The sequence below is a fragment of the Emydura macquarii genome, unplaced genomic scaffold (assembly GCF_026122565.2).
Source record: "Emydura macquarii macquarii isolate MOO-44397 ecotype Brisbane River unplaced genomic scaffold, CSIRO-AGI_Emac_v2 contig_2205, whole genome shotgun sequence".
Lineage (NCBI taxonomy): Eukaryota > Metazoa > Chordata > Testudines > Chelidae > Emydura > Emydura macquarii.
This window is the reverse complement of record NW_027132342.1, coordinates 4,335,100-4,347,405: the sequence shown is the minus strand read 5'-3', so window position 1 is coordinate 4,347,405 and position 12,306 is coordinate 4,335,100. Positions and strand designations below refer to the sequence as shown.

Genomic DNA, 12,306 nt, shown 5'->3' with positions numbered 1-12,306 from the left:
CTGTGCCTCAATTAGGCCCTGATACGGTACCATCTTTAAGTATAATTTTTTTCCCTCATATGTCCTCGCATATATTTTTACACCATATATCTGAATGTCTGACCATCTCTTTTTCTACTCCTGTTTAACTCAATGGGAGCAGAAGCAGCATCTTAAATGAAACCTTTGAGGGGTGTTCTGAATGACAGCTTGTGTGAAATATGCTATATAACAAGGGTGGCCAAACCATGGCTCATGAGCCAGGTGCGGCTCTTTTACAGTTAAAGTGCAGCTTGGGGAACCGCCTATGCCCTCTCATTCTCCACCTACCAGACTGGGAGTGGGATGCTTCTGCCCTATGGTGGCTAGAGGATTCTGGCCAGTGGGGACAAGGGTCTTGGAGGGTCAGTAAGTTTGGCCGCCCCCTGCTATATAAAATAAATTTGTTTTGCGCTCTTTACAATGGAACACATATGGAAATGCACAGTGTAGATGCCAGCATCACTGCATTATCTGAAGTACTCTTCCCATGCATATAAAATTAATATGATCTTGTCCTCCTACTTTTTAGATCTGTTTCACCAGACTTGAAATCCTTTGCTGTTGGTATTGAAGCTTTGTGTGGAAGGATACTAGGTAAAAACATTTGTTTTTTCTGTTCTCTTTATTTCTTTTGGGATATAAATAGAATACAGTAGAGATGGACCTAAGGCCACCTGATGTAATATGTCCTTATTCTGTATGAGAACCAAAAAAAAAAAAAAAATCCCAAACCCTTCCAAAAATTTGATTTTGTGAAATTTGTAGAGTATTGAATATGTCAGTGTCTCCCATTATAATATGCCCTAGCACATGATGGTGTGATATAGTTATCTATTGAAACAGTCCACATAATGAAAGAATCAGGGAAAAAGAGGAGAATGAATTGTAGAGGATTTTTTTGTTTTATACACATAGGCAGGCACCTGAGGATTATGATTTGGGGTGTTAGACTTACCCAGCTCCTTTAGGGCTGCATCTCCAAATACTCCCTCCCTTATGACCACCATTGAGCATGGTCTCCTAGCATTCTGTCACCACAGCTTCCATGCGCTTCGTCTACCACCTCCTCGCCCTCACTGTCCCAAGGATTTCCATCTGCTCTCATCCTGGCCGTATCTGACCATTGCAAGGGCCCATTTTCCAATGAGCTCTCTCAGCTATTTTCATATTTCATTAAAAGAATTTGTATGTACACAGCTGAACGCTGATCATCATAATTTGTGGTTGATTTTTGTTTAGAAAATGAAAGTGTTTGGCATTCAGTCAAGAAATGTTTTAGGCCCCAGTTCAGCAAAGCACATGAAGTCAATGTACACTGCAAAGAACAACCCACAATGCCCAGTCTCAGAGCCCAGGTCAGTTGACTTGGGCTTGTGGGGCTTGGGCTGTAGGGCTAAAAGTTGTAGGGTAGAAGTTCCCACTCGGGCTGGAGCCTGGACTCTGAAACCTGGCCGGGGGCGGGTCTTGGCGCCTGGGCTCTAGTACAAATAACACTGCTTATTTTAGCCCCAAACCCATGTGTCCAAGTCAGTTGACTGGGCTATGAGACAGTGCCATGGGTTTTTCTTTGCAGTGCAGGCATGACCAATGAGACTCAAGCACATGCTTAAAGTTAAGTATGTACTTAAGTGTTTTGCTGAACTGAGCTTTAGCGCTGATTTAACTATTTTAATTACACAGCTTTAATGGATGTACCTGGGTTGTGGTAAATTGTGGCACAAATCAAAACCAGGGACAGATTGATGATAAGAGGGAATGTGAAGGAAATTAAAACTTTTTTTTTTGGACAAAAAATTGGAATCATTCACCTTATTTCCTTATTTGAGAGTAATAATGCTTGTCCAGTTTACAGAACCCTCCATCCAAGGAATTCAAACCACTTTACATGCATTAATTAAGTTGACAACAAGGCTGGGAAGTAGAAAATCTTCCCCATTTTACAGGTAGGCAAACAAGGAAGCTGATCAACTTGCCTAAGGTCATGTGGCTAGCAGAGGTGGGAACAGAATCCAGGAGTCCTGAGTCCACATGCTCTGTTCTAACCATTTTTAAGGGGCTTCTTCCTCCACTATGAACTAAGCTCTGTTATTGTTACACTCATTCTACTAATGTCTTGCAGGTGGACTTCCCGCTCCGATTTATTTTGGAGCTTTGATAGATCAGACCTGCTTGAAATGGGGAACAAAGAACTGTGGGGGATCAGGGTCTTGCAGAGTGTATGACACGAAAGCATTCAGGTGAGATGAAATTAAGAATAAAGGCTAAAAGCAAGAGGGAAAAGAATTTGGCTTATCCAAGTAGCATTAACTTTAGGGTATTCGAAATAGCTCGGGTCTCCTGTTCTTCAGTCAGCTAAAGCTACAGAGTTTATACTAAATTTTTTTTACTAAAGTTATACTCAATTTTCTGTTGATTTTTTTTTGGGGAGAGATGGAAAACTGGGCTCTTGATTAAACAAAAATTTTCATGAAAATCATTTACCCTCTTTGAAAACTTTCAATTTTCAGTCAGAAAACAACCCCTTTTTTCCCCCAAAATGAAAAATTTCACCCCCAAACAGGATTTTGGGCTGTTCCTATCAGGTTTCAAGCCAAATCTATGTTGGGTTTTGGCTGAAAGAATTCACTTGTCAAAAACCACAAAACTTCTGGTTTTTTTATTTTATTTTTTTTGATGGAAAAACTTTCTACAGAACAAAAACCATTTTCCAATCAGCGCCATTTTCCAGGGGGGAGGGGGAAGGAAGAAAGCCATGAAATTGACTGGACAATCTCAAAGCAACCAAACTTTGGCTATGCCTTAGGAACAAAGTTCTTTTGATTAGCTCTAACACATGAAATTGCAGAAGGTCCCTTCTTTACTTCTAAGGGTCGTGTTACCAAAGGTCGTATTTTTAATAGTTGTTTGTTAATCCTTAGAGCATGGAGGAATTCTAATATTATGGCAGTAGATAATTGAGATCAGTGGTGTGCTTAGTGTGTTAGACACTCACTTCTCCAACCCCTATCACGTACAATTTATTTTAGGGTTTTGTGTGTCTTGGACCAGTTCAACAGCTAACACTTTTCTAAGGTGGGTGCTTTTGATACAAGTGGAGTAAATGCTCCCTGGGTAAACTGTTCCTTTCTAACTTGGCTTTTTAGTGTGGGTCTGAAGTGTTTTGGCTCAGATATAGAAGGCAGGACTGAAGAACAAAGCAGATATTTTCAGGTTGATGCTCTCTTGTGCCAAATATCCACTCAGTCCAGGAGAGAGGGGAGCATCATAGAGCTGCCTGCAGTCCCATGCCAGACAGCTCTGAGTTGTGCCACTGATGATGGACCCTATGTCAATAGAGGACTGGCCCAGCAGAACTAACATGTTACTGATGTATGATCCATTAACAACCTTGCATCAGTGGAGGATTGGCAGTGCAGCTAGAACTCTGTTCTGTTACACCCTCTCCCTGTTGTTTGGAGGCTGCCAAATGCAGCACCTTAACCCCCAGCAGGGAGCCCCTTCTGCACTGGAAATTATCAAACAGCTTATGGCCCCTGTGCATCACCTGAGCTGTGCAGAGTAGTCCTAACACATCTGAGATCCTAGCTCTTAGTTTTGTGCTAGAGGATTCAGAGTCACTTGTTACAGATAAGCACGCTTTCATAAGCGTATATCTTAGACTCAAATTCCATTAAGACCTAGTGAGTATTGACATTCTGGGGATCACCCACACCAGAAAGGGGATCTGTCACCACCTGCCCTGTAACCTGGGGTGCCTTAATGCTGTGCTGCTATGGCTCAGAATCCTGATACCAGAAGCCAGCCCACAGGCACCAGGTCTCACCCTGGCTTTCACCAGTCTATTTACTTACTTGCAGCATGACCCCAACTGACTGGTCCCAATAATTCATCTCCCCAATTTTTTAATTACCACTTTTCCCTTCTGGTTCATCTACCCCAAATGTGTGAAACCAGCCCTTTTTCCCCCCTCCCCCAGATACTAGCAGTTCACTGGCCTCTGCACAGCAGATGCCTGATGGGGGTAAAAATAAAAGGTTTATTTAATAGAAACACCACAGGTTCAAAGATGAAATAGGAGAAGCAAACTTAAAAGGGGCAACCTCAGGCCTTACACTTTCATATTAGATTAAACTCCCTTTTCTAATACAAGATAGCTATTGCCTTTCAACAAAGTCACAGTATACCTCCCCAACAACAGAGAGAATTTAGCTTTTCATGAACAGCTTCTCTCCTTCAGGCTGTCCCTCAACTTCTGGGACACTTCACTTCAAACCCCTTTCATTTTAAAAGGTCTGTGGGGGTTTGTTTGTTCCTTCAGGCACTATAAATATTCAAAGTGGGAAAATCCTCAGTTGTCTCAATGTCTTTTTATTTACATTAATAGTCCATCATTTGTCTTTGTACAGTGGAGTGTTACCTGTCTGGTTTTGTGTAAACACCTGGCTTGGGAGGAGTCACTCAGGCCAGGTCTACACTACACTAGACACCTATCACGGTATAACAACGTCACTCAGGGGTATGAGAAATCTACACCCCTGAGCGACAGTTATTCCAGCCTAACCCCCTGTGTAGACAGTGCTATGTTGATGAGAGAGCTTTTCCCATCAACATAGCTACCACCTCTCGGGAAGGAGGATTAACTACACCAACAAGAGAAACGTCTTCACTTAAGCACTACAGCTGCAGATGTGTCAATGCACCATTTTAAATGTAGATCTGCCCTCACTGCCTTGTTGTAAGGTGGTGCCAAAGTTTGTGAGCCCAGTTCTCTATATAAATTCATATCCAAAACCTGCATACACATGTCATAATCATTAAGGTTAGAACATTACTCTTCCTCAATGTATTTTTATGCACAGTAACTGTGTACAAGCAGTTGATTCAGTTGCTTATTCTTTGGAGTTCAAACCCCAGTTCTCCCTTTGGGGAGTATCTGGACCCTAACTTTCACAAGTATCAATGATATAAACATTCATGTTATTTCTTTTCTAGAAATGTCTATCTTGGGCTCATTACAGGACTGAGAACAGGATGCTGTTTCTTATATATAGCTCTCTTAATTTTAATAATAAAACAATTCAGACCAGACAGCACAGAGATGATGGATCTGAAAAGTACAGACGTACCATCCAGGAAGGGATCAGCTAGTGTCAATGAAAAGGAAACATTTCCGTGTGCAAAACCTTTGGAGGCAGATGAAGAAACAGATATGTGAAAAACATAAGCATTTTCTAACTCTGAATGCTCATGTGCAGGTTTTACAAGTATGGCACAGGGCCAAACTGACATTACAGCTTTTTTGCAATTTTGATGAAAAATTTTCAAGTTTTAACCTCTTGTCTATCTCCCCCTCCTCCCCCTGCAAAAAGCAGGAAAAAATATAGTTTTATTTTTGTGAGATTTTTTAACCAATGTAAGTAAATGTAAAGCAGGTGGGAAATTTAAAATAATAAAAAAAAATTCACATCAACCCTCCCCTATTTTTCAACCAGATCTATTTAAATTCTTGCACAGGGTCTGATCCTGCAATCCTTATTAAATCAAGTAATAATAATATATGCTTAATTGTTCTTCCTGACTTCAATAGGCACACTTGCATGAATGAGGATTATTAACATGAATAAGGGTTGTAGGGTGGGTCCTTCGGTAATCATTCAGGCAAAAGCCTCATTGCCTGCATTGGGCTTTTTGTCTGAATAAACATTTCTTGACAACGTCAGGATTTGGCTCAAGCATTAGCCAGTCAAAAAAGACCACAAAAGAAAGGCTATAGTGTATTCATTTTAAAATACCTTTCAGTATTGAATCTAATCTTTTCTGGTCATTGGTGTAATTATTCTGATCCTGTGCAATGTGGCAGCAGATACAGGAGTTAAATTTCTTTGATTTTTTAAAAAATCTTTTTAGAAAAGACTGCAAAATATATATATATAAAATTCATCATTCCCTAATAAAGTGCCCAAAAAAAGGCCATTTCATAAAGTGCTAAAAGCTCTTAAATAGAGCTGCTGGTGACATGCCAAAGAAGATAGATCCTTAATAACAAATGCACCTATCATTTATTACTAAAACATCTCTTTAAAAAAAGTGTCAATACGTGAAGTGTGATGTCCCCCTGACACACAGACCACTATGTGGCTTTTCAAAGAGAATGAATATTATTAACAACAATTCAGGGTAATTTGTCGCCCCATTACAGCATGTTGTCATATGCTTAGGGATGGTCTATGCTACAGAGCCTTTGTTGATTTAGGCTATGTCTTCACTGACAGCAACAAATTCGCCACCATCAGATCAACTTCTCTGGATTGACTGAGCGGTCAGTGAAGACCAGCTCAGTCGATCCAGAAATCGACGTAGTAAGACCACTTTCTCAAGTTGCGTAGCGCTGCGTCGACAGGAACACGTTTCCCGTCAGACGGCACGCCAAACAGAAGCAGAGAAGTTGACGGGAGTTACGCAAGTTTTTTGCATAGCTTGCGTAACTCCGGTCAACTGCTGCCGACTCTCCGAGGTAAGTGAAGACAAGCCCTCAGTGATGCTGGTATAGCTATGCTAAGTGAGTCCCCTAATGGAGATGCAGTGTAGGCTGATAGGTGTTCTTCTATCGGCATAGTTACACCACTTCCCTGAACAACATTAGCTAAGCCAGAAGAAGCATTCTTCTCTTGGAATATGTCTACACCAAGGGTCATCATAGCCAACATATCTATGCCAGCAAAACTTTGTACTGTAAACTAAGTCTCGCTCTATTATAGGGTTAAATCCTACAAGCACAGGAAGCACCATGACATGGCATAGGTACAGGTCACCTGTGTGGGAGCTCCTCAAATCCTGGTCCTGGGCAGAAGAATTGCCTCTGTTTTGCTGCTCACAGAATAAAAATAGCATGTTCATAATTTGGGGCTCTTTTCTAAATGGACTTTTGACTTCAGGCTACAATCTGATAGAAGAAAACAGGCTGTTTTATGTGTGTGTTGGAATATAAACTACATCAGCATTAGGGGTGTCAAAAGGAGCTGCGAGATTTTGCGGCGGACATTAGGATGCGGTGAGAATTCCGCCGGAGGGTAATTCAAATGTGGCCCGCCGGTGGAATTCAGTTTGACACCTCTGATAAAGATGAAAATGAAAATTCAGTGGTTGTACACCCTAATGAAAATTCCCTGGGTGCACACCCTAATGAAATGTGCTGCGCACGCCTATGCTCACTCTTACATTGGTGCAACTGCATTGACTTTTGTGGAGTTACCCTCATTTACACTTTGCAGATAAGAGGTGGATCAGTCCCTATTACATGAATCTGAACATGGTAGCTTAAGCTGAACTCTGTCTACATGCAGTTCATTTTACTCTTTTGAGAGATAAAATATGTTGATTTCTGCTGATCAGTGACTTTATGCTGCACTATGTTTTGTTTATATATTAATAAAGTATTTTTGGCAAAACAAAAGCACTGTTTGCATACTATTATTATTTTACCTTTACCTTTATTATTAATTATTATTATTTAATTACCTTATTATTTTACCTTTACCTTTTGCAATAGGTTCTGTTTTGCTGAAGATAAAAAATTGCCAGGATGTGAGTGGGGTGTGGATCATAGTTGGAGATCCAAGACCAAATCCGAACATTTAGTTATGTACATGTCCTGATCACAGTGTGAGATGTCTACCAGGAAGTTTTAAAAATAATTGTTTCAGTTTCTAAGACAATGAGGGGTGTTTGAGCCATGCTGGTAGAACGCCCCCCTCGCCCCAAAGCCACATAAAAATATTTAACAGTTACACCTCATAATGTAAAACATGTTTTCCTTCTCTTTTTCTTGACAGCATGAATCAGTTCACATTATACATATTCTGCTTCTTGTCAGGGCTCATACTGATACTGTAACCCTGAGTCACTCTTGTAGCCATCTTCCAATTTCTGTCTGCTTTGATTACCCCTTTCATGTCCTGACTCTACAGGAAGGTATGGGTTGCATCACATTCTGATGTGCTGAATCCAATAATAATGGTCTTTCCTACACTGGTGTAAATTCCACTGAAGTTACCTCAGTGGAAATTAGATTAGACATGGACCAACACTCTCAGCATTTGATCTTCCAGAGTGCTGACAACTCTGGGCCTGATCCAGCAAGAGCACTTTTGAAGCACATGACTATAGTAGTGCAGTCACAGGTAGACAGAGTTCACCCACTTCTCATTTGGGGAATATGGTGTTTAGTTTAGGAGTTTACTCACTCACTTTTTTTTTTTTAAACACCACTACACCCTCTTTATAGCACCTTAATTATAGGGCTGGCCCAGGCCAATGTGGTGCCTGGTGTATGATAACTTATGCCCAGCTGCCCATGGTTCCTAAGGGGCTGCTCTGGCAGCTGAGAATAGCCAACATAAAGAGATGCCCCAGCCATGCCCTTGTCCTTGCTTCCTATGCTGAGGGACAGTAGCTTAGTGGCTGGGTCTATGCCATAGCGAGAGTCCATAACATAGCCCTTAAATGTTGTTTTCAAGGCCCTTTGTGAAAATAACCATGGAAGAGAGAAACTTACTCCAATAATTCAGTGCTTTCCATTGTTCTGTTTCTTACCCTTGGATGAATATATATGCCTCCTATCTGTGATTTCCATTTCATGCATCTGACGAAGTGGGTTGCAGCCCATGAAAGCTTATGCCTGCAGAAATTTGTTAGCCTTTCTTTAAGGACTCTCATTGTTTTTACTCCAATAGTTAACTCAGTCTTCCTTTTTCTTGATTTTTTTAATGTGTAAAAAAAGCAGCTGTAATGTCCTATGACTATTAATACCTATCTTCATGTGACATTTCCTAGATGTTTATGAAAAAGAGAAAAAAAACCCACACATTAAAATCATAGATCCTACAAGCTTCTTGACCCCCCCACAGATTTCACTTCCCCATTTTAAGCAAGTCCTGTCTATCAAAGCACCAAAATAAATCAGGGCTGGAATTCCAGATGTAGTCAAACAAGCAGCAATACATCAAGCTGTCAAATTTAAATTTCAAACGCATTCACGTATTAGCACAAAAATAGCAGAGTGAAAACATTCAAACAGATTCAAGGCTGTTGGAGTTTGAAATACATCAAATGTTGGAAGAAAGTACTTTTGCTTAGTGATAGCTAGGAGCAGATTAAAGTTCTTTAGTCTGGGTTATTAAGAAAAGTTCTGTTTCCCACATTTTAGTTTAATTGACTAATTAACTGACGGGTAAGATATATATGTAACTAACAATAGTTTTATCATTACCTATTAAATCATAAAATAATCATAATTCAAAATCACTAAAATTCTCTTCCATCATTCAAAAATCCTGGCTCACATTCATGTTCATATAAGGCCTCATCAGGAAAGTTTCCCTATTCAGGAAGAATCTCTCAAGCACAAAGCAAGTGCCTAGATCCCATTGAAGTCCCTAGAGTAAATTCATGTATAGTTTTACTTTTGATATGGAAGCTAGAAAATCCTTTAATACTATACAGTTTGGCCTACATTTTCAAGTGGGCCCCTTATTTGATACATATTAAAGGAGCCTGATATTTCAGAAAATACTGAGCATTCACCTTTTGAAAAACTTATGCCTTTAAGCTGTCTTAAATTGGGCACCCAAAAATTGAAGCACCCAAAATTACTAGTCACCTCTGAGAAATATGAGCTTTCATGTGGTCTGCTGTATGCCCATATTTGATTAAACCGGAGTTTGTTCTTTTTTTGTACTTTATATATGTAATTCCCCAGGCCATGATTCAGGAAAACATTCCTCTTCAGGCCAGCATTTAAGCACATATTTATGTCCTATTGACTTAAGTACTGTCCTGGATACAGGTGGCTCTGAGCACATGTCTGCACCTTATGGTTACTTACTTTAGATCGCATTTATTATTAATGGGAGTTTGGTATCCAGAAGTCATGCCTTGTCTGTAGTGGGCAGCCTGCAGCATATATTCAGTGACAGTTAAACAACTAGTAGAGCCGAAATACTTTCTCATAATCAGTGCATCCATACCAATGGCAAGCAATTTCAGTTCTGGATCGACACATCTAAAGCAGATAAACCTAAGTAGCAAAAAATCAATCTCCATAACACCTGTTTAAAACAGTATGTCCTTGGAGAGGCAGGGAAGGAAATGAAAAGGGAACTGAAATAGTCAAAAATATGCACAAATTGATGCCAGCTATTCCAACGTAGTAAAGGAAGCAAGGGAGAAACATTTGATAGCTGCTCCTAGAGCTTCATCCACAGCCTATTACACCAATGGAAACACTCCCATTAACAGCAGAGGGCTTCGCCTCACGCCCCTGACAGGAGCTGTTTGAAGGGGCTTTCACAGTATAACTACTCACAAACAGGCTGAAACCCCCTTTATCATTCAGTCCTTAAATGGCAATTAAAAGGATTAACATTAACTTCTTTAAAAACACATGTTTGTTTTAGAGAAAAAACGGCTAAAATGAAAAATATGAAAGGAATAGTCAAGTTAGAAAGGCCTTATTAGTAAAAAAAAACCACTTGTATTATTACAATTTTAAGAATGACATTTGCTTTTCAACATGTGTTCTTTAGTTTTGGCACTTCATTCAGCATGGACCATGCTAATAGCCGCATCAATTTCACTTTTGTGTCTTGGCCCTATCTCAGCAAAGCACTTAAGTACTTGTTTACTTTGAAATAAAGGATAAAGTAATGTTAACCTTTATTCTAAGGCCCCTTTGACTGAATGCATCCCTTCATCCCCATTCTTGGTATGATAAGGGGCCTGATCCAAAGCCCACTAAAAACCTTACAAGATTTTCGATTGACTTCTATTGATTTCTATTGGGTTCTGGATCAGGTGCTGAGAGCCCTCAACTTGTGTGACTGCAGTTGAGATGTTCAGGTCCTTGCAAGAGTGTAAAGTGTCCATTTAATGCCAGAAGACATTGCTCACAATACTGTCAATATAAAAATAAATAATAAATTGACACATCGCTGGTCCTTGCAAGAAGTGCTCTGTAATTCGGAGGACTGAATCATCTGTCTGAATGGCTTAGTTTTTGTAGGTTTAGGCCTCAGTTCAGGTATGCATTGATATCAATGGGATTGAAGAACTTTGGTAATGTTAGCTTAATATGCTAATGTACTCTCCTGAATGGGCCTCTTAGTCCCCATAAAGTTAGTTATCTTATTGGGTTTATACAAACTACAGTGGTCATGTCTTGTTAACTAGGACTAATTGTTTATTGCCAATCAGAAAACTACAGTAATGACTGTGGTTTTGCTTACCTGAAAGTAAAGACATATACGGGGTGAGGCTTAAATCAAGGCTGAAATTACTCATGACTTGTATTACAATTTCATAAATAAACCTATTTGAGCAATCTTCACTTTTTGGACACACTCCTAGGATTACCATGTTATGCAGAACCTGTAACTTCAATACAGCTACAGTTATGAAACACCTAAAAGCTAATATTTTATTGGTCACACTTTATATTAAGCACTCATTATATAAATGCTGAGAAAGGGTTAATAAATTATTAATAGATATTTTAGGCATGTTACAGTCAAAAGTAGTATCTATCATAGATGTTTATAAGCACATCAGTAGAAAGTGGCAGTAGAAAGATGGTTATAAGCAATTTATTGATCTGTTAGATGATATAATAATCCAGAATGATTAACCATACATTTTACTATATTTAACCCTTTATAAACTATTTATAATTGGAAACTTAATTTAAAGTGTGACTAGTGTATCATTAATCATGAAAACAACATATTGCATAAACGGCATGCAAAATATGTCAGAAAGTAATGAGGAGCAGATATGAACAAGCATAACTTTCTAAGTAAACTATCTAGATTGTCAAAGGCTTAAGAGCACCACAATTTTCTTGTTTCTCTTCTGTAAACTCTGTAGTCAGTAAGGAATCTCTACAAAGTCTTAGAAGGCACATGCACAAGACCTTAAAAAATCATTGCTAACATTTACTTCTCTCATCTGACACTTTACAGATCTGTTGTACTCCAAATCACAATGTGATACGGCAACATTTCTAAGCCATGGATCAACTGGTGTAAATTGACTTCAATGGAATTATACCAATGGTGATACATGGATTTACACTATATAAGAATCTGGCCCAAAATGTTAAAGAGCTAGGGTTCAGTTTTGCAGTTTATTAACTGCTCAATAACAGCAAGTGAAGTTTTTGTTGTGTAAGAACCCTGTTGTAAAAAATGTTTTGCCTCTTTTCTCATAAGATCATCGTTTTTCTCTTTTTTA

General features: G+C 39.3%; 1 protein-coding gene across 3 annotated transcripts in view; it reads left to right on the top strand.

Annotated features, from left to right (window-relative positions):
* LOC137160598 (solute carrier organic anion transporter family member 1C1-like) overlaps positions 1–7,765 on the top strand; it is a 33,054-nt gene extending 25,289 nt beyond the window's left edge. Inside the window, exons 13-15 of one of the 3 annotated variants that reach the window (XM_067559184.1) lie at positions 551–615; positions 2,141–2,258; positions 7,571–7,765. In XM_067559184.1, the coding sequence (XP_067415285.1) occupies positions 551–615; positions 2,141–2,258; positions 7,571–7,676 (289 nt within the window). In that variant the 3' untranslated portion in view covers positions 7,677–7,765. The other 2 variants (XM_067559182.1, XM_067559185.1) reach the window with 2 other exon arrangements.
* Positions 7,766–12,306: the final 4,541 nt, after the last annotated feature.